Below are 22,327 nucleotides of genomic sequence, written 5' to 3'. Positions count from 1 at the left end.
GTATGTTGAAGCACTTATTTTAACTGATATTATACATATGTATTATACTCTTATAAGATGTATGTAGATAGTATAAGAAATGTGCAGAATATGACAGTTTAATGGTGGAGGTATACACACATATTGATAGATGTCTTGTGATGCACTGTTGAGGAACCTGCGACCAACATTTTTCATCTCCGACCTTGTCAGGTATTGAACAATCAATAAATAAAGAACACAGAATTATTAAATATAAAACACAGAATTTGTGTGATTATACTAAATGGTTTACAAATAAACACCACTGCATATTTACAACTGTTACACATGCTGCTGTAACGAATTTTTTTCCAACTTGGGATCAATAAAGTATATCTTATCTTAAGATGATCGATGCCACTGCCATATTTACAAAATGTGCCTCTGAACCTTGACAAGTGCATGTTTCAGGCTTATCAAGCATGGTGGACCCATCCGAATCCAGTTTTGAATAGTCTGCCGTGGTTCCATCCCATTTCAAAGTGCTGTCTGTTCGGCGCTCGGCGTAACCCACGGCGCACTGCCACTCAAACATCCAATCATAGAGCTTGAGGACTCGTCACGGGATTTGTCAAACATAGCGGAGAGAATACTTCTGTGTGTATGTGTTTGTGTGTGCCAGGTGTGATTCACATGGGGGGATGGGCACATAAGGGGGGGAAACACATCTAGTGTATGTGTGTGTTTGTTGTATCTGATCCGGATGGTTACTAATTCCATTTCTTTATGGCGGTCATTGGTGTTAAAAAGTTGACTAAATCATCAAAAATTCAATGAAAGTGCTGATCAGCAATTGTATATGTTCAAATTTCTACTGTGAAGGAGATCATAAACCTTAATGCAATCGAATGTAAAACAAAATGTTTGATTGATGAAAGTAGTAAATCGGTCAGATTTGACCCGAACACAACAGGAGGATCAATGACCGCATTTTGTGTTGACTTTGTTGGAGTTTTGTCAGCTAGGAAGTCAAACTGTTTTGTTGTTATATGTAGGTGTGTATTTCAGATCTAGATTTTTGTCCTTTTGGTACAAAGAGCATGTGTTGCTGTCATCTTGCCATTAAGAACAAACTGAAACAGAAATTCTCATGTTGTCAGATTGGTTTATCAAGGACTAGGGAATATCGTTTTAGCTCCTTAATCTCAGTAAGATGCACACTTATGGGATACAACTAGGTGAAAAAATTACATTGCCTACTCCTAGATCTAGTGCCACTAAAGTCCCGTTCAATCTGTAGACCATTCGGGTCAATATAAATACAATTAATGCAAAGCTCCTTTACCCTTGACTCGGCTCTCCTGTGTCTGCACACCCTGTCCATTCTGTTGCTGTTACCAAACTACATGTAACTTTCATGACAGCAGCCGAGATGTTGCAGCCCCAGCAGACCAGAGCATAAAAGATTGCTTATGCCATCACAGAGTCATGGAAGGTCTGAAGTAGTGCCCCCCGCACTCCAAAATACCTGTCTCCTCAGCAGATACAGTCTGCTCTGTCTCTTCTTGTAGATAGCAGCAGTGATCCGACCAGTCCAGTTTATTGTTCAGATTAACACAAAGGTACTTGTTAGATTTCACAATCTCAATCCCTAAATATTTATAATATTATTTCATAGGTTATATCTATTTGAAATGTGGTGGAGTAGTGTCTCATGACACAATATTGAAGCATTTGACTCCATGTTGCAAAAAGGGAAATGTTTTAATAAAACAAATCGGTATGTACACACACACACACACACACACACACACACACACACACACACACACACACACACACACACACACACACACACACACACACACACACACACACACACACACACACACACACACACACACACACACACACACACACACACACACACACACACACACACACACACACACACACACACACACACACACACACACACACACACACACACACACACACGATACTGAATTGGCTGGCAGGCTCCCAGGTGTCTTCCCATTTTCTCCCACTGAAAAACACAATGAATAAAAACAACCATAAGATCATTGCATGTGCCACAAGATAATTTCATATGCATGGGTTATCATAAAACAATAAATTACTTAGGGTCAGTTTTGTAGAAGCCTGATAGTAAAACTAGTTATGAAGTAATACATTTATTTATAACGCAGTCTAAAAAAAAAGCTAACCAAAGAGCTGTGTTCTCACCGTGATGCGCAAGGCAGCCAGCAGACCATTACCTCCTCTCTTCCCTACACACGGGCACACAAACAGACAAAAACAAGTGTTAGCCATATCAGCGACTACGGGTAAATGCATTGCTGCTTCATGCTCTGTCAGTTTCAACATCTTACCTTCTCTACCCTTCTGTCTTTTATTCCGTTGTAGTTGAATATCTGCTGCCTTGAGCATTTTCTGCAGCCTGAAATGGTGCAAATAAGAAGTTATAAACAAATGAAGAAAAGGTTTGGACATCCTCCAGACGAATATTTGATTAATGACTTTCATATAGGAAGAGAACATTAGGTAATCTGCAATGTGGCCTATTTGTGTCCAACTTCCTTTTTGTTTTATTTCATGAAACATAATTTCTAACCACCTTATAAATAAAGACAAGTCATTGAGCAAACCTTTATGGTTTTCTATGGTTATTAAAAAGAGAGGGATTATGGAAACCTGGATCTGATATCTTGTGTGCAAAAGGACTTGCGCGTGAATGGGAGAATAGTATACAGCTATTTATATGTTCAGTAGGGTGTACCACAAAAACAAAACATACCCTTATTCTTCTTCTTCATCCCTTCACCTGTGGTACTGCTACACCCATTTGCTACAGAGGTAGCAAGTCTTGGAGAGGAGAAGCGCTCTGTGGGCAAACCTGTGACAGATGTAAGAAAGTTAAATGAGTGACGGTAGAGACTGGGGCATAGATAGCATCACAACCTCTGTGGGCTATAGATGATTTTTGCCCTTCATGTTCCTGATCTACTGACTTCAAATATGGAGTATGTCAAAATGTATTATGTAACTTAAATAACTTTCATAATATTTTTTGTTAGCGTCCAGCTGTGACTTTATGACAAATCACACCCTATTTATGGAAAGACGGTTTCCCTAAGATATCTGTGATTGTGTTGTATTTGTTTTTCTGTTGTATATGTAAAATGACCTTGGGTTCCTTGAAAGGTGCATTTAAATGACATGTGCTATTATTATAAACCATGATGCCAGAGGGCAAATAACACTCAACACTCATTATTTAAAATGTAATGAATCACCCAAACAAAACACTAACCCTTCTTCCTCTTCCCTGGCTGGGACGCAGCCGATGGTGTAAGGAGTGAATAGGTGCTTGCAGCTGGGACAGGGATGAGTGTCAGGGTGTACATCTCCTCGGATAGGTTTCCTACATAGAAGTAGAAAGAGTAGAATGGATGTACGCCACCTTCTTCAATGTACAGAACCTCCTATTTTACTGGAATTCGCGATGAACTATGCTGTGCTACTTACCAGAGGACTTGGTGGGGGTGTCTGCGGTGGTAATGGCGACTTCTGAAAAAGAAAAGGTTACAATTTGTAAAACATACAAATTGCTGTTAAAAGTGACAATGACTTTGAAGCTTACAAAAATAACACAAGTTTATATTGCATCAAGTACAACCACTCAATGCACCATGCAAACATAATTTTACCACAGAAAAAGGACACATTGGTCTCTAACCCCACCAATTGGAATGTCCTCATAAGTGCTAATAAAAGTAATGACATTAAGTTCTTAGGTGTTATTTTTCTCATTAGGCAGTTCAACAAATGTCATTTTGAATGGTCAGCTCCTGGCTGTTTATAAAATCCTAATATAACGAATATAGTCAGAAAACAATAAAAAGAGTGGTACAATAGACTTCTGCAATTACTTGATGTGGCTGGCGAGTTTTCCGCAGGAGGCTGTGGGGTTTCGGAGGCTGCTGCAGGCTCTGTATGACTCCAACCTAGATTAAAGAAAATAAGCTTTGGATAGCATTAACAACATCATGTAATTCACTAGTTCTCCAATTTGTATGCTTGATTTAAGGAAGAGGTGTAAGTTAATTGCTGTCAATTACCCCTATGGGCTCCTCCTAAACTTTATTAAGAAAACGACATCTAAGTGTCTAATTTCATTTCCAATGACATTATTGGTTAATTCTACAAAAATGTAAGTTACAGTACTACCAACTGAATAATTTCTTTATTCACTTTAACAGACAACAATACCTTTCGCAACAAATTCAAATAACAACTCCATCCTTCGGAGGCAGGTGGAGGCATTGCCGCTGACATTGCACCTTGGCATCATTACTTCGCAGGGCCAGTCCTTCTTTATTCCAGGCCAGGCTAGGAACAAGACGCCTCTGGCTCCAAGGGCCTGACATTTTTCCAGCTTCCAACAAACCAGAATATACATTATTTCAGAACAATTATGCCCTGGTTATTTGCAAAGGCAAAACCAGTTGTTAAACATAAATCACATACACTGCTTGCACAAATATTCAACCCTATGCAATAACAAAGACATTTTTTTTTATGCATGCATTAACAGTCTTAAGACTGTTGCGATCAGCAAGTAGAAGCTTTGAACATTATTCTGCATTGCATTTCTCATTTCTCTTGGCGGAATTTACACTGTATATATCATCTAGGTTTGTGGAGCAGCACTGTGGTTTATGAACAGTGCCATAGATTCTAAGTGGGATTAAGTTTAGAGCCATTCTACAACATAAACGTCGCAATTTTTGATCGCCTGCAGTATTTTTTCTTGTGCTTGGGATAATTGTACTACTAGAAGGTGAGTATTCACTTGGATGCCTTACAAGTATACTAGATGTTCTGCTGTTGCACACAGGCTCAATCACAGTACTGAGATAATATCTCTATCTCTAAAGTACACTGTGGAGTATTTATAGGGGTTCTATAAGATATAATTGATTATGGTATTCATAATTAGGTTTCCATTAATGTGTATAATCACCTATAACTATTTTTTGTTGTGATGAGCTTAGAATAAGCCCTTCATATATACATAGCGAGCCGGTCTATTTCACTCTCTTCTCTTTGCCGTGTTACTACAGTAATTCAATCGGAAGAAAAAAACACTGGCTCTAGAGAAGGCCTTTCATGTTGTTATGGCAATGGATGGCCACTGTAGGCTTTTGTACACGCTTATAAAGGGAGAGGTACTCAGTTGGTTGCAATTTAGAAACCTCACTATTACACAGTGTACCTTTCAATTACATTGAATCAAATTCAGCGATGATTCGCCAAAGTTAAATAAACATAACTTATCCCTGTGTCTACAGTAGTTGTATTGACAGGGAGCAGACACACTGATGAAAATGTCTATTTCGAATGTAAGTTGAATTGGATAAATGATTAAATAGTGCAAATGTATTTAGCTGTGTTCTGACACAGTGCTTTAAAACTTGAATGTACATATAGTCAAAACATTTTTGGGGCACACAGTTCATGCAGGTCATGAAATTTGCATAATGTGCACCAGTTCAAAGCCCATTTCTACCTAGGGCTTTGAGCAGCAGATTTGTATTACGTAATTATGATCAGATATGGTCAGATATTACATTTCTGTATCAAATGTAAATATTTTTTCCAAATCCAGAATGAACAAGTACAGGGCTGTTATTAATTATGCATGCAGGCCAACAAAAAAAAAAGTCCATCACATACCACCAATGCAGCTTGATCCCTCAGGTTGGATGAAGTTTTATTCTTTTTTTGTGCCTGGACCCAGGTGTTTGCTTTCGTATCAAACTTGTCCATTCGTTTGCTAAGGCGCAGTTTGCGGGGCTGAACCGCCTTGCAGAATTTGCAAGTTTTGCATGCCACATTCAGTGACATGCAGCAGCTTGACCAATGCCTCAAAGTGGAACCTGGTCCTGGCATTCTTTTGGAGATAAAGACAAATAAAAGACAAGGTCATTTAAAACTGGGTTTCATATTCAGAATGCAATCAAATACAAATATTGACTAATTTTCCTTTGTCTAGTCCGTGACTGTAAGTCCCTCCCCAAGCTACAACAAAAACTGTATCCTGTTTAGAATAGAATAAAAACACTTGCATTTTTATTTAATTTGAGTAAATTAATTTAGTATCAATGCAATAATGGCCCCTTACTTAGTTTTAGTACAATTTCAAAGCGAAGCTCAAATTCAGCGGTAAAATATTATGTCATCGAAACGTAAGGTTACACAACTTTTACTATCTTACCAGCTTGACCATGACATTGCACTGTAAAAGCACTATCTTGAATTTGACGAAAATATATGATAATGTTAATCTGTTGAAATCCTATATATAAAATTGTTTTTATAATATAATCTAGAATTATAGCAGTACTACAGTATAATACACTGCAACGTCGTCTACTGTGTTACCAGCTCGAATAAGACCATTTTAAATGTCCCTGTACGTTTTGCATAACAAAGAGATAAATATATGACACTGTTAGTCGATTGTAATGCTATATATAAATCGTGAAAAGTTTAAGTTCTTACCTGTGGGCACAACTACCTCTGTGTGTGTGTGTGTGTGTGTGTGTGTGTGTGTGTGTGTGTGTGTGTGTGTGTGTGTGTGTGTGTGTGTGTGTGTGTGTGTGTGTGTGTGTGTGTGTGTGTGTGTGTGTGTGTGTGTGTGTGTGTGTGTGTGTGTGTGTGTGTGTGTGTGTGTGTGTGTGTGTGTGTGTGTGTGTGTGTGTGTGTGTGTGTGTGTGTACAAAAGAGAAAGTGGTAAAGAGACAGAGATGAAGATGGTAAAAATGGGGAGAAGACAGGAAGAAATGTAGGGAATATAGCTCTGAGGAGGGAGAAGAGAAGCAATTGAAAAAAGCTCTTAAAAGTGCTGTTTAATCTTGCTTTGGTTTGGTATCTGTTGAAAGAAAAAAATACAGTGAACACTTTAGAATGCATGACAATTTACAACCTCACATATCATCAACAAGCTTTAACATTGGGTGTAATTTACGAGTTAAAGCACTAATCAATCAGGGGCGGACTGGAACAAGGACAGCTCTGAACGTTTTGTCCTAAATAGGACCACAACAATCAGCGTGCAGTAACAGTCTGTCGATGGTTGTCATGACATTTCTTCACAATACTATTAGTTGCCACTGTATGCAAGTATGACAGCCACAATAGGCATTTTTCCAAGCTTTGTATATACAGTGCCAAAAGTATTTAACTCAACATTTTCTTACATTAACTTTGTTTCCAACACAGCATTTACATTGTTAGCAGTTATGTTTTGGTGTACTTCTAAAGGTAATTATTCTAAAGGTTCTTATTATACATCCATGGTCTGTAGTTCGTTTATAGCATAACGTTAGCATTTTGCTTCTGGCCATTAGATTTATGATTCGAAAATGATAAAAGTAGGGTAGATATGTGGAGATTATCCGGCTGAACAAAAGGTGCATTTATCAAGCAGGTTCGTTTTCCACAGATCTTATTTCGACTCGAGCTATTTTCCAAAATCCTATGGAGAAATCCCATTGACTCTGAGACGAGGGAACCAATAGTTGTAAAATGCTAACTCACTTCCGGGTTGTAGGACTCACCACTGTACTATATCTCCGGTCAAGTAAAGCTAATATGTGTTTAGCTAGCTCATGCTTTAAAAAGATATGTAACTAAAACTGATTTACTTGCAATAAACACTAAAATATTGGAGGCATGCGGTGCAGCACATTACCTGCTTGGCGAAGTCAGACAGAGAGGAGGTTGTAGCCGATGTCCGGTGCGTTCATGGTCATCGGATAGTAATCGGTAGCATGGTGTTCACTTACTACGCGACCGCACAATGTAACGTACAGTAATTCCACAACCACATAAATGGATTAACATCGATTTAGCGGGGCAACAAAAATAAATAAATGAATGAATCTACTGGTTTCATAATTTGAACCAAAAGTGGTGCATTTTGCACTATTTTTTATCTATCTTTATTTATTTTCTTATTATGTCCTATTTATATTATGTTGCACTGTTGGAGGAGCTCGGGATCTAAGATTTGAAATGCCAAAATTACACTGTAGCTAGCATCTGATAACAAAAACCCTTGACCCTTGAACCTCAGTGGTGTTTATTTTTCACGGAGTTCAGTTGCTAAGCGATCACACAACGTCACGTCCGGTATTTCCACAACAACACAAATGGATTAACATCGTAGCCTTTGTTTCTGCTAAAAGAGGTGTCGACCAGCTAGAGCCACAAGAAAATCGGAGAAATCGAGTGTGACGATTAAAAAATAAATTAAAAACGTCTAATTTTGACAATAAAAACCGACCAATAGGCGCGGTAGACCATTTGCTTGGCATTTCCGGGTATTTCTCCCTGTTAACAATACCGTGTAACTGTCACGCTTGAAGGGGATTAACATCGATTGTGTTGCCATGGCAACGACATTTGAATAAATCTCAAAACTGTCCCGTAGATCAGGGGTCCCCAACCCCCGGTCCGCGGACCGGTACCGGGCCGCGGAATAGCTGTGAGTTTATCGTAATATTTGCAGAATTATAAATATAAAAATTCTTTTTTATTTTTTATTTTTTAAATTTTATTTTATACCATTCATATTATTTCATCCAAAACATCCAAAAATAAATCAAAATTGGTTAGCATAAGGTTAAGCCTCTCGTGCGCAGAGAAAGTTACAGGTGGTGCGCCAATAGGAAGTGGAGCACACAGGAGACAACCGTTTAATCGCAGACTGTTATGTTTGTGGGGGAATGGCAGTGCATACATTATTTGAGATATACTTCGAACTCTGACTTCATTTTAAGGACATTGCAGCCAGGGGTGTAGAGCTATTTTTTTTTATTTGTAAAGCCTCCTTCACTTCATGAAATGGCTGCAGCATCAGGAGGCAGCCTCTGAGAAGTGCAGCACCAGCGCGTACACACCACCTTCACTGTGTTCCCCACTGCAGGCTGCTACGTTTCAACAACACACACCTCTACACACACACACATCGAACTGCCCGATTATTCCCCCTATTACTCGTTGTATGAAGGAAATGTCTGGTCACAAAGGCGTATGATGTGTGTGTGTATGTGCTCTGCTCAGCTCCGCTGTGTGTGTATGTTCGGTGTGTTTGTGTGTGTCCAACAACAGCATTTGTTTTCAAATTACCATGAATAGTAATTTACACACATCTGGCCAACTCCATAGGTATGTGGGTGTTCCCAAAATAAATTAGTTTAATCTTAATCTCGATGTAGTGCTAAATGCTGTAGGAGTGCACCGGAACGAACGCCCCGGTATGACGTTATTATTGCTGGCAAACAAGCCCAGGGGTCTCACTGACATTTCATTTATATCAATATGTGTACAGTGGTCCTAATTTGTTTTAATTGTATCCTGGTTTTAAACTGTGTTAATATGTTTTGGATGCATATTGTTATATTATTTGTTCAGGCTGTTACATACAATTAGCCACTGTTGCCACCTATATTAGGCTATATTATATTATATATTATATTAATATTTGTAAAGCGGTCCTAATTTTTTGTTTTAATTGTATCCTGGTTTTAAATCTTGTTAATATGTTTTGGATGCATATTGGTATTTCTTCAGGCTGTTAAATACAATTAACCTCTGTTGCCACCTGCTGGTGGGTAAATATTCAAATCAGTTAAAATAGACAACCGGTCCGCACAATTTTTTTAATGTATCTGCCGGTCCTTGGCACAATAAAGGTTGGGAACCCCTGCCGCAGATGACTTCACGGCTGGACTCACATGTGAAGTTTGAGCACTTTTTGAACATTTTCATAGGAGTTATGGGGACGGCAACCTTTTTGATATGAAGTGCCATTTAAAAAAAGAATTGTTATCAGCGTGCCAACGATCGATAATTATCAACGGGGGGGGGGGGGGTTGAGGAGCTTGACGCTCAGCAGGAGGGCGGGGGAGCCTCGCAGTGGTGTGTGGACCTGTCAGCGCAACTTACATGATGCCGAATTTAACAAACAAATTTAAATAATTGGTTTAAACGGCATAATAATAAGGACGATCGTCCGTTCTGTGATTCTCCAGAACACACATGTTATGATATTAGGGTCATGCAGAGTGAGATGAGATCGCTGTCCCTTTAAGAGAGAGAGAGAGAGAGAGAGAGAGAGAGAGAGAGAGAGAGAGAGAGAGAGAGAGAGAGAGAGAGAGAGAGAGAGAGAGAGAGAGAGAGAGAGAGAGAGAGAGAGAGACAGGGGTGTGGCTTGTGCAAGTGTGTTTGTGGATGGTAGAGCGACAGTGAGCGAGCGTGTGTATGTTTCTGGAAGTGAAACGGGGAAGCAGAAAAACAGAGGTCTGTGATGTATTTTGTGAAACAGAAGAACAGCTAAATAAATGCAATTGCCTCCGAAGAAGAGCTCGCCTCTCTCCAGTCATTTAAGCTAAAGTGGGTTATTGAACCTGAACTTCAGCTTGTTGCTTCTGCCCTCCTCGACTACGGTCTGGGAGCCGAGAGGAAAGTTCAACACACAGATGGCCAGTCCGCCCCTTTGTAGCATATTATTTCGATTGGAGATGAGCACTTTCGATGAGAGATCGCCACTGGGCTTTCAACTAAATACACAGCCACGCAAAAACTGCGGCATTTGTACAGCTCCTTATGGGTACTGCAATTTGTGAAGTGCTTTCCTCCGTGGTGAAACGATCAGCACTGCACCACGGAGGAAAGCGGCAGAAAGTCACCTGGAGTCAAGGAGAGCGGGGCTGCGTTGCGTGCATGGCTTCCTTCTGCAGGTAACGGGGATCTCGTTCAGGATCCGAAAATACAATTTAAATATTTTTGCACACTTATTCCACTTATTCCTAGTGTGCCACATAGTGTGCCACTGGTTAATGCTGGCACGCGTGCCAGGGGTTGCCGACCCCTGAGTTATACAATACATTAAGAGGTTACATTACTCTCTTCTCTTGATCGCCCTCTCTCTCTTCTCTCTCTCTTCTCTTGACCTTCGTCATATGATGATGACACCCCATAATTGACGTAAAGCTGTTGAGGGCAGGACCATTAACCTTTATCTGAAGTCTGCTGCTCTGAGCATCTCAGTTGGAGCGATGACATACATCATTGTGTTCCATGACACAGGTGTTTATATTTGAACTAACGAGGTGTGCAGAGATCACAGGTTTCCATTGTTCTGAATGAGAGATAAATCTCTTACATGTGAACGTTTTGTGGAAGAACCGTAACAGATCTTTGAAATTTCAAAACGTGAAGCATGTCAAGGAAGTTGAGTATCTGAAGTGTAATTTTGGTGTAGTTTCGGGTTAATAATGTGGCCTTTTTGGCAGTTTAACTAAAGGTGTGCGGCTGCTACCGTGAGGAAATATCTGCCTGAAATTACAATGGGTTTTAATGGAGGAATGTTGAATGTTATTGTCACTTCATGCCCTCAAGAGGCATTTTGTTTAATTATTTTTTGATTAATTATTTGTCATTTTTCAAGCTACGAGATGTTTTCCTATGTTTGTCATGAAAAATTATGTCTCAGGAATGTAGGGTTTGGGAATTATGGCAGTTAAAAAAAATATATATGAAGGCAAATTTCAAGATGTTCTACCCTCTCGCTGTGACATCACGCACTCTAGTTAATGTTAAAATCTGAAGAAAACCTCTTTAACAAGATCTGAACAATGTTTAATATCTCTAAAAGTAAGAATCAGATTTAAAAGTTGTGTTACACGAATAATGTCAGAAAGATGTGTAACATTTTAAAGTTAGAATGAGGTTTTTGAGTGAAAGTATGAATGAACAGTTAGAAGTTTAAGTCGCATGAAGATTTGTTGAAGTTGAAGAATTTCTCCATTGACTTCAATGGTTAAAAATGGGATGTATCTATGGAATTATGAAAGTTATGAATGAGAAAAGTAATAGCAATCGATTCCCGACCGAGCTGAATACTAAATTTAAAAAATGGCAATCATCCTCATGCTTCGTGCACATAAATGGAGTTGTTGCCGCAACAGCTGTTAACATTGACAAATTATACAGTATAAATCATATTTATATTGGGAAAAAACTGCGTAAATATGTGTATATTGCGAAGTGGTATTTAGTTTTTATATATACAGGAGTGATATTCCTCAACAATGATATTACAGTGTATTTTGGAGTAGGGGTCTACCAGGTGCTGTGGTGGTTGAACACGCCTAGACTACTGCAACTCCCTCCTGGCTGGTCTACCTGCATGTGCCATCCGACCTCTGCAGCTCATCCAGAATGCAGCGGCTCGTCTGGTTTTCAACCTTCCAAAATTCTCCCACACCACGCCGCTCCTCCGCTCCCTTCATTGGCTTCCGGTAACTGCTAGAATCCACTTCAAGACACTGGTACTTGCGTACCATGCTGCAAATGGATCTGGCCCTTCCTACATCCAGGACATGGTTAAACCGTACACCCCAGTGTTGTCGAAATACAACACTTGTAGATGGTTAGAGTACTCTATCAGCAACTTTGGAGGGCCCTGTTCCAGTTGAACAATGCCAATACATATTATCAGCTTGCAGAAGTAAAAAAACAACTGTTAGTGTAAAATTGTTGCCTCCTGCTTTCCTCAGGTAGAGGCATATATTTCTGTCTGCCACGGGGTATTTTTGACATTGAAGTAATACATTTTAAATACACTTATGAATGTGTTAAATGTCTTTATTTCAATGAAAGAAGGGCAAAAATACACAACATTCAAACCATTGTTTAAGTCAAATAAATGTTAACTTTTTACCCTATTTAGATTCAAGTTGATGAAAAAAATCGAAACTATGTAAACTTAAAGTAAAATATTGTTAACATATATTTACTTGGCTAGATCTGGTAGCCAAGTAAAATAAAATAAAAAAATATGCTGTAGCCTAACGGTTTTATTGATTTTCTATATACATACATAGGAAGTGAGAAATAGAAACTTAAGGCAGACTATTATTTCTTGGAATGAGCAACAATGGCCTCTCTGAAGAACCAGCACCACCGTGGTAGAGAGGTTTGTGTGCCCTGAGGAACCTGGGGGCTGTGTTGTCTGGAACCTTGTATTCCTGGTAGGGTCTCCCATGGGAAATTGGCCTCAGGCAAGGGGCCTGACCAAGATTGGTTCAAAAGACCTCATGAAAGAAAAAACAAGAAGTGAGGATACCCGGCGTGGAGGAACCCCGGGGTCCCCTTCTGGAGCCAAGTCCAGAAGGAGGACTCGTCGGCGAGCGTCTGGTGGCCGGGCTTGCCACGGAGCCCGGCCGGGCACAGCCCGAAAAGGCAACGTGGGCAACACCTCCGCTTCTTCGTCCCGCGGGCCCACCACCTACGGGAAACAGCGATGGGGTCGGGTGCGCTGCCAGAAGGGGGGCAGTGAAAGCAGAGGGTCTCAACGGACCAGACCCGGGCGACAGAAGCTGGCTTTGGGGATGTGGAACATCACATCTCTGGGGAGGAAGGAGCCGGAGCTTGTGCGAGAGGTGGAGTGTTACCAGTTGGATCTGGTTAGGCTCACCTCTACGCACAGCGTCGGCTCTGGAACCTTACTTCTGGATAGGGGTTGGACTCTATTCTTCTCCGGAGTTGCTCAAGGTGTGAGGCGCCGGGCGGGTGTGGGGACACTCACAAGTCCCCGGTTGGGTGCTTCGTTGTTGGAGTTTACCCCAGTGGACGAGAGGGTCGCCTCCCTACGCCTGCGGGTTATGGGGGGGGGGAACTCTGACTGTCGTGTGTGCTTATGCACTCAACAGCAGTTCAGAATATACGGCCTTCTTGGAGACACTGGAAAGAGTCCTGTATGAGGCTCCTGAAGGGGACTCTTTAATCTTGCTGGGAGACTTCAACGCACATGTGGGCAATGATGGGGACACTTGGAGGGGCGTGATTGGGAGGAATGGCCCCCCTGATCTGAACCGGAGTGGTGGTTTGTTACTGGACTTCTGTGCTAGTCATGGATTGGCCATAACAAACACCATGTTCGAACATAAGGATGCTCATAAGTGTACGTGGTACCAGAGCACCCTAGGCAGAAGGTCCATGATCGATTTCGTTATTGTATCATCGGACCTGAGGCCGTATGTTTTGGACACTCGGGTAAAGAGAGGGGCGGAGTTGTCAACTGATCATAATCTGGTGGTGAGTTGGGTCGAGTGGCGGGGGAAGCCTCTGGATAGAACTGGTAAGCCGAAACGTGTAGTTCGGGTGAACTGGGAATGTCTGGAGGAGGCCCAAGTTCAGGAGGCCTTCAACTCACACCTCCGGCGGAGCTTTTCGGGCATTCCTGTGGAGGTTGGGGACATTGAACCAGAGTGGTCGGTGTTCAAAGCCTCTATTGCCGAAGCCGCGGCAGGGAGCTGTGGTCTCAAGGTCCTAGGTGCCTCAAGGGACGGTAACCCTCGAACCTCCTGGTGGACACCGGTGGTCAGGGAAGCCGTCCGACTGAAGAAGGAGGCCTTCAGGGATTTGTTATCCCGGGGGACTCCCGAGGCAGTTGCAAGGTACCGACAGGCCCGAAGGGCAGCAGCCTCAGCCGTGGCCGAGGCAAAAAAGCGGGTGTGGGAGAAATTCGGAGAAGACATGGAAAAGGACTTTCGGGCGGCACCAAAGTTGTTCTGGAAAATTGTCCGGCACCTCAGGAGGGGGAAGCAGGGGACCATCCAAGCTGTGTACAGTAAGGATGGGACGTTGTTGACCTCAACTGATGGAGTGTTAGGGCGTTGGAAGGAACATTTTGAGGAACTCCTGAACCCGACAACTCCGCCCTCTATGTTAGAGGCAGAGCTGGAGTATGACGGGGGATCAACACCAATCTCCCGGGGGGAGGTCACTGAGGTCATCAAACAACTCCACAGTGGCAAAGCCCTGGGGGTGGATGAGATCCGCCCAGAAATGCGAAGGCTCTGGGTGTTGAGGGACTGTCATGGTTGACACGTCTCATCAACGTTGCGTGGAAGTCGGAAACAGTACCGAAGGAGTGACAGACCGGGGTGGTGGTTCCCCTTTTTAAAAAGGGGGATCAGAGGGTGTGTGCCAATTACAGAGGCATCACACTACTCTAGTTTACTCTAAGGTACTCGAAAGGAGGGTCAGGCCGATTGTCGAACCTCAGATTGAGGAGGAACAATGTGGATTCCGTCCTGGTCGTGGAACGACGGATCAGCTTTTTACTCTCGCAAGGATCCTGGAGGGGGCCTTGGAGTACGCTTATCCGGTCTATATGTGTTTTGTAGACTTGGAGAAGGCGTATGACCGAGTTCCCAGGGAGTTACTGTGGGAGGTGCTGCGGGAGTATGGGGTGAGGGGGTCTCTACTCAGGGCCATCCAATCTCTGTACTCCCAAAGCGAGAGCCGTGTCCGGGTCCTCGGCAGTAAGTCGGACCCATTTCCGGTGAGGGTCGGCCTCCGCCAGGGCTGCGCTTTGTCACCAATCCTGTTTGTAATATACGTGGATCGGATTTCGAGGCGTAGTCGTGGGTGAGGGGGTCTGCAGTTCGGTGGACTAAGGATTGCACCACTGCTTTTTGCAGATGATATGGTTCTAATGGCTTCATCGGTCTGCGACCTTCAGCACTCACTGGATCGGTTCGCAACCGAGTGTGAAGCGGCTGGTATGAGGATCAGCACCTCCAAATCTGAGGCCATGGTTCTCAGCAGGAAACCGATGGACTTTCCACTCCAAGTAGGGAATGAGTCCTTATCCCAAGTGAAGGAGTTCAAGTATCTCTGGGTCTTGTTCTCGAGTGAGGGAACAATGGAGCGTGAGATGGGCCGGAGAATCGGAGCAGCGGGAGCCGTACTGCAGTCGCTTTACCGCACCGTTGTGACGAAAAGGAGCTGAGCCAGAAGGCAAAGCTCTCTGTCTACCGGGCCATTTTCGTTCCTACCCTCACCTATGGTCATGAAGGATGGGTCATGACCGAAAGAACGAGATCACGGATACAAGCGGCCGAGATGGGTTTTCTCTGCAGGGTGGCTGGTGTCTCCCTTAGGGATAAGGTGAGAAGTTTGGTTATCCGGGAGGGACTCGGAGTTGAACCGCTCCTCCTTCGCGTCGAAAGGAGCCAGTTGAGGTGGTTCGGGCACCTAGTTAGGATGCCACCTGGGCGCCTCCCTAGGGAGGTGTTCCAGGCAATTCCAGCTGGGAAGAGACCAAGGGGTAGACCTAGGACCAGGTAGAGGAATTATATCTCTTCGCTGGCCTGGGGGCGCCTTGGGATCCCCCAGTGAGAGCTGATTGATGTGGCCAGGGAAAAGAAAGTTTGGGGCTCTCTGCTGGAACTGCTACCCCCGCGACCCGACCACGGATAAGCGGGAGAAGATGGATGGATGGATGAATGGAGCAACAATGGATGAGCTCTTTCCCCAACTGCCAAAATAAGTTTGATTTCCAAGTCTGACATGCATGATATCATTAGATAAGTGAGTAATTATTGTATCCTCCATGATGGAAACTATCCAGGCCAAACCCTAAACAATCCATACTTCCAATAACATCTATCATAAAACTACTGATGTATGACACCAAAGTATCACTTTCACTGGCTGAGGTGAAAACTGCTCAAAGCAACACAACACCCACACAGTGGCTTTGATTATTGTGTGTTGCATGTGTCAAAGGAGATCTGCTGTCACCTAGTGCCCCTTAAATGATATTGCAATTTTAATAGCCAAATTATCACCACAAGATTCAAGATTTAAAGATTCAAAGATTTTTTGTCATAACATATACAAAACTAAGGAGTCATTATGTAATGTAAGAAAAACTTAGATCGCAGGTTCCTCAATAGTGCAATTTACAAGATATACAAAAATATATATAAAAAAACAACAATTCAAATAGTCCAAGCTCATGTGTTTGATAGCCTTATGGCCTGTGGGATGAAACTGTCCCTGAGTCTGGTGGTTTTAGTCCTGATGCTGCGGTACCGCCTGCCAGACGGCAGCAGACAGAACAGTCTGTCAGGATCCTCTCTATGGTGCACCTGTAGAAGGTCAGGATGCTCTCTATGGTGCACCTGTAGGTCAGGATGCTCTCTATGGTGCACCTGTAGAAGGTCAGGATCCTCTCTATGATGCACCTGTAGAAGGTCAGGATGCTCTCTATGGAGCACCTGTAGAAGGTCAGGAACCTCTCTATGGTGCACCTGTAGAAGGTCAGGAACCTCTCTATGGTGCACCTGTAGAGGGTCAGGATGCTCTCTATGGTGCACCTGTAGAAGGTCAGGATGCTCTCTATGGAGCACCTGTAGAAGGTCAGGATGCTCTCTATGGTGCACCTGTAGAAGTTGCAGAGTATCCTGGTCCAGGCAGAGCTTGCTTTATTCATGCTTCACTAATAGTTGCTGATGTGAGGGAGGCGTGTGGTGCAGTGGGTTCAGCGTTGGTGTTCAGATCAGGGGGTCACAGGTTCAAACCCCACTGCAGTCAGCATGTCGTTGTGTCCCTGGTCAAGACACTTCACCCCAAATTGCTCCTGTGGGGATTGTCCACAGTATTGAGTATGTAAGTCGCTTTGGATAAAAGCGTCTAACAAGTGACATGTAATGTAATATGACATCCAGTCATTTATACAGGTATAGCTCAACACCTTTTCTCCCTGTTGATAAGATCTCGTCCAGTTTTTTGTATATTTGAATTTCATTGAAGCGTACCAGTTCCGAGACATTGAAGTATAAATACACGCCTTAGTTGAACCCAGGCCATCTGGGTAAAGAAATTGATCTCATCCCTCCTTAAAGGCCCAGTGAAGTGCATGTTTTTGCACCAAAATGAAATGGCAGTTTCATTCCTTACATATCATTGTGCCTGTTCATGGCTAAAATAATTTTTAATAATTCATAATTAATGAATTAATGAATTATTAATTTTGCCGTCTGAGCCTAACGAAAGTTGCAGACGATAGTGGCTGTGACGTCACAAGATGTACCCAGTTGCGATTGTAAACATGGCGGAGACTCTGGAAAGTGATACTAGTGTGAGAGAAATGATTGATTTGGACAGCTTTTCGGACAGGATAGATGAGGAAAGTGATCAATCTGGTGCACTTTGAGGGCAACATTAAGAGATTTATGGATACAGCTCTCAACACTCATATGAAACATATATTTCAATAATCAAAAAACATTGGAATGATTTCTTAACCTATTTTATACAACTAATATTACATAGATGGAAATATTTGTTTACATAGATGACCAAACCCACTGAGATAACTTAGGCTACAGTTTACCTCCCTGAGCTGACGTTATCTCTCTCAGTCCCACAGGAGAGCACTCTCCCTCTCCTTATTGTTGAAACAGCTAATCTCCGTTAGCTCCGAGCTAGCACCAGATGCTAACAACAACCCTGTAACTCTGTCAGTCTCTCTTTCTCTCTCTCTCGAATCGACCACTGGCCTTTATTTATCATGATCAATCAAATAATCTACAAAACAATGACACCAGCCAGGCTCACCTTCATCTTTTGGGAACAGAAACATCGCCAATTCGGCAGACTTGACATTACTACAGCCAGCAGCAATGCATCGTTTCCCCTGTGTTTTTCATCCCTCTTTCTTCACTGTCGCCTCCATTGTCAGGTTTTCTCGATTGGCAATCACTTCCAGTCGACTCCGACACACTTTCCAGGAAAATACTAGCTCAAAAACGTTGAGAAATTCGACTTTGAAAAAGAGAAAAAACGAACGGTGGTGAATGTAAACAGAGCAGCGGCGTCCATCTCGTGACGTCACGCAGTAGATCGCAAGCCACGCCCACGAAGGCGAAGGTCGACTGCAGATTTCCCCGGAAAATTCAAAACTCGTCAAATTTGTTGCTATTCCAACATTTTTTGATATGGGTTCCAATGGACAATTTTGGTCATTACTATACGTATTAGCATAACAGATCATGCACAGGTGCACACTTCACTGGGCCTTTAACGACCAGCATCATGACAAATATTTGAAGTTCTTAACACATCCCTTAGGGAAATGTTTGTCTATGTTAATATGTTTTGGATTAATTATAGTGGATGCAGTTAGATGATATAAGGTCTTGTACTTTTAGACCTTACAGCTGCCTTTGACACTGTAGATCACAGTATTCTCATTTCTCGCCTGGAGCATTTTGTGGGAATCAGTCGTACTGCTCTAGACTGGTTTAAGTCGTATCTGTCTGAAAGAAGTTTTAATGTAAATCTTGATGAATTTACTTCCTCCTTTGCTCCTCTCCCGTATGGGGTACCCAAGCGGCAAACTCTGTGGAAGAGCCGGGACGCCAATACGGAAGTGGCACACACTGCAGTTCATATATTGGCCGATAGGGACTGACTGCAGAAAGGAGCAATTTCCATAGACCCCCATGTTAAAATGCCCAACTTTACAGCAGAAAAAAACATGTTTCTACCCATGGATGCAATACATATTATTATGAATATAGTTAGATTCCACCTTCATGATTATGGATCTGCGAGTGAATTGTTTTCTAACACGACCCTTTTATTTATATTAGGTTTTAAAGTTTTTGCATAAATTAGGGCGTGGTCACATTGAGTGACAGCTCTGTGAAGTGACTGCTGCTGTTAGCTTCTTGTCTCTCTTCTAGCTGCTCCGTGAAGCTACAGGCACTCTGCCTGTTCAGCTCATCCAGGGAACACAACTTGCCCCCGGCCGTGTTTGTTTGTTCTTCATGCTTATATATCGGACTATTGTGACTCGCTCTGCGGTTGAAACAGACGGTGCATGAATGCGGTTTTGCGGTAAGTGAAATTTGAGTACTTATATATGTGTTAATGATTTTAATAAGCTACGTAATTAATGTTACGGCTTGGGTTAGCGTGTAAGCGAGTGGTAGCTAAATCGGTGCTAACGATGCTAATAGTAGCCTCTAAGTTAAAATCATAGACTATATTTATAAAGGTTAAAACGAAATAGACAAGTGTTAAGCGTTAAGTGGGATAATACTGAACAACAAACGGCTTCTGTTTGAGGTTGATAAAATAAGGTCATCCTTGTAACTTTGAGAGATGATTATTATGTAGATAGGAACTGTATGCATCGCTAAGGTTAATTTAAATTGGCTATGCTCAAGTATGTAGACAAGCTAATGTCGAAGTAGTGTATGTGAAATCAACCTCACAACAAGATGTGTGTATATTACAATTATTAATGTCATATTTCAAGATGATTACTTAGATATTACAATATGGTTGGTTGAGCTGGAGTTCATTATTGAGCTTACACGTTAACATCACAGTCATCTGAAGAACAAACCCAAACCTTGTTGTTTTTATTAATTGCATTACCAAATAGGTATCAAATAAACAGTAAGCATTGGTAACACAACTTCCAAAGTTACAGTAAAATAAAAAGGACCCTTACTCGGACAATACACAATCCAACATGTTCAACAGAAGAGAATCAGTTATATTGTTTGTACACATGGTACTTTACATATATATCTGTTTGTTTAAGGTGTCCAGGTGATGCAGACAGGCTGGACCAGAGAGTGAGAGACATAACTGGACTCCTCACAGCAGTGAACTTCAGCTCAGGTACAAAGACTCTTTTTTTCATACTGTACAAAGAATCAAGAAAGATATTGGTTTAAATAAATGAAGTATTGACTTTAATACACTGATATACATTCCATTAAACAATACTAGATCACCTACACACCAGTGAAGTTGAGGGTTTTTTCCATGCAAAAAGTTACATTTAGATGTTAACAAGCAATATGATTTTGTCAGCTTTCTAATTGAATGTATTAAAGGCAAAGATATTTAACACATAGTGAGAACTGCTACTATTTATCTCTCAATATTGTCTGTAAAAAACGTGGTAAAAGTTATTCTTTCAGTGAGACAACAGAGCAAGCTTCTGCAGTTGCACTACGTTTTGATAACAGTTCAATATTATTTTTCATAATAACATATATTTCAATGTTGATGAACTTCATACTTTTCATTCATAATCTGATTGTCTTTGTAGCTCACTGTTGAAATAAAAAAAAAAACATTACAATTACAAAATAATTATATCTACAGCCCCTAAACACACAAACACACCGCTTTCATAAATAACACACTTGTTCTGCAATAATATGTTTTATGTTTCCTGTCATTTTTGTTAGGAAAGGACATGCCTGAAAGACATGACATTTTCTCCTTCTCTGAGGGTCAAGAAGAACATCCAAGAGGAAAATTAAAAGCTGATGCTATGAGATTTTAAGACCAGTACACTACTTTTATTGTAAAAACAGTCAGCTGATCGAATGCATCTATTTCCACATCTACACTCCATCAGCTGATTATTTCTATTTGCCTCGCTTTATGAGCTTCACATCACTTGTGCCTTGTAACGCAGAGTTTGCAACGTCACAAATAAATGGGGCCAATCTTCAGTAAGAATAATGGACAAAAGGAGTGCAAATAAAAATACAATTTATTGAAATGTGAACCAAAACTTAATCAAACATGTTTTAAATAAAAAGCACATATGGACAGAAGCTGTAAAACTATTAAAGTAAACAAATGTAGTCAAATAAAGTGACAGACTAGGCCTGTGCAGTTGGTATCAGCTTTGCCCATCATGGGCTCCTCCATCAGGCCTGGACCTCCTCACAGAGAAAAGACCCTCAGTCCTCTCCAAACCAACAGACAGGACGTCCATCACACAGAGGTTTCTCCCTGAAGTCTCTGCAGCTTTCTGGACACCACGTTGTCTCAATCCGTCCACACTGAATATGAGAGGGGAAAAATGAAAATAACAAATGCTTTTAGACAATAAGAAACATAAAGTTGACTGTTGAGTTGCTCAATTTTTGTCTTTTGAATTGTTTGTCTAAAGTGAAGGATCTAGAACTGATACTTAGTTTTAATGATACAGTCTGGTTATTATGCTGTTTGGAGGAGGCCTCACAGGTAAGAGCACTAACTAGCTACCATCACATGTACATTAACTTGACTTAAATGTATTAAACGTATAATTAAGTGATATCAAAATATAAATAACTAATGTCATGCAAACATATTAATATTTTCTTGATTCCAGTGTTGAATTTAGCACAATTGCATACAAATGTTAAGGTATTTTAAGATTCTGAAGTATTATGCTAAAATATCAATAACTTAGATTATTATTTGTAGTTTTGCTGAGTAGTTTCATGTCCGCTTACCTTAGAAACGTAAAATGCAACGGCAGTGTGCAGATGGGGAGCATGTTAGCTTAGCTTGGTAGCTTCAGCTAGCTCTGGAACTTTCAGCTTGGTGGCAGCAGGTCCCGCCTCGGCTCCGCCTCTTTGTCCTAATTTGGAGCAGGCTGGAGAAGGCG

General features: G+C 41.6%; 1 protein-coding gene and 1 long non-coding RNA gene across 7 annotated transcripts; both read right to left on the bottom strand.

The window, feature by feature from the left end:
* Window positions 1–227: 227 nt before the first annotated feature.
* LOC307044146 (uncharacterized protein) lies at window positions 228–18,522 on the bottom strand. Of its 6 annotated transcripts, XM_079689212.1 has the most exons (11): window positions 7,742–9,865; window positions 6,550–6,919; window positions 5,722–5,938; window positions 4,255–4,420; window positions 3,915–3,989; window positions 3,511–3,552; window positions 3,296–3,406; window positions 2,780–2,878; window positions 2,355–2,422; window positions 2,209–2,252; window positions 1,701–2,008 (listed from the first exon to the last, which is right to left on the bottom strand). In XM_079689212.1, the coding sequence occupies exons 3-11, from the start codon at window positions 5,935–5,937 to the stop codon at window positions 1,726–1,728; spliced, it is 1,104 nt and encodes a 367-aa protein (XP_079545338.1). In that variant the 5' UTR covers window position 5,938; window positions 6,550–6,919; window positions 7,742–9,865; the 3' UTR covers window positions 1,701–1,725. The 6 variants fall into 6 exon arrangements, with proteins under 6 accessions (XP_079545342.1, XP_079545338.1, XP_079545341.1 ...); XM_079689216.1 differs by lacking the exon at window positions 1,701–2,008 and adding an exon at window positions 228–1,525 and having other exon boundaries at window positions 5,722–6,919; window positions 7,742–9,859; XM_079689215.1 differs by lacking the exon at window positions 7,742–9,865 and adding an exon at window positions 18,472–18,522 and having other exon boundaries at window positions 5,722–6,919.
* Window positions 18,523–20,401: 1,879 nt separating this feature from the next.
* Window positions 20,402–22,302, bottom strand: LOC307044704. Its single transcript, XR_013809668.1, has 2 exons — window positions 22,173–22,302; window positions 20,402–21,734 (listed from the first exon to the last, which is right to left on the bottom strand). It is a non-coding gene; the product is annotated as an uncharacterized lncRNA (long non-coding RNA).
* Window positions 22,303–22,327: the final 25 nt, after the last annotated feature.

Source organism: Notothenia rossii (assembly GCF_949606895.1).
Source record: "Notothenia rossii genome assembly, chromosome: 6".
Lineage (NCBI taxonomy): Eukaryota > Metazoa > Chordata > Actinopteri > Perciformes > Nototheniidae > Notothenia > Notothenia rossii.
Note: the sequence above shows the minus strand (reverse complement) of the source record. Positions and strands in the feature narration are given on the sequence as shown.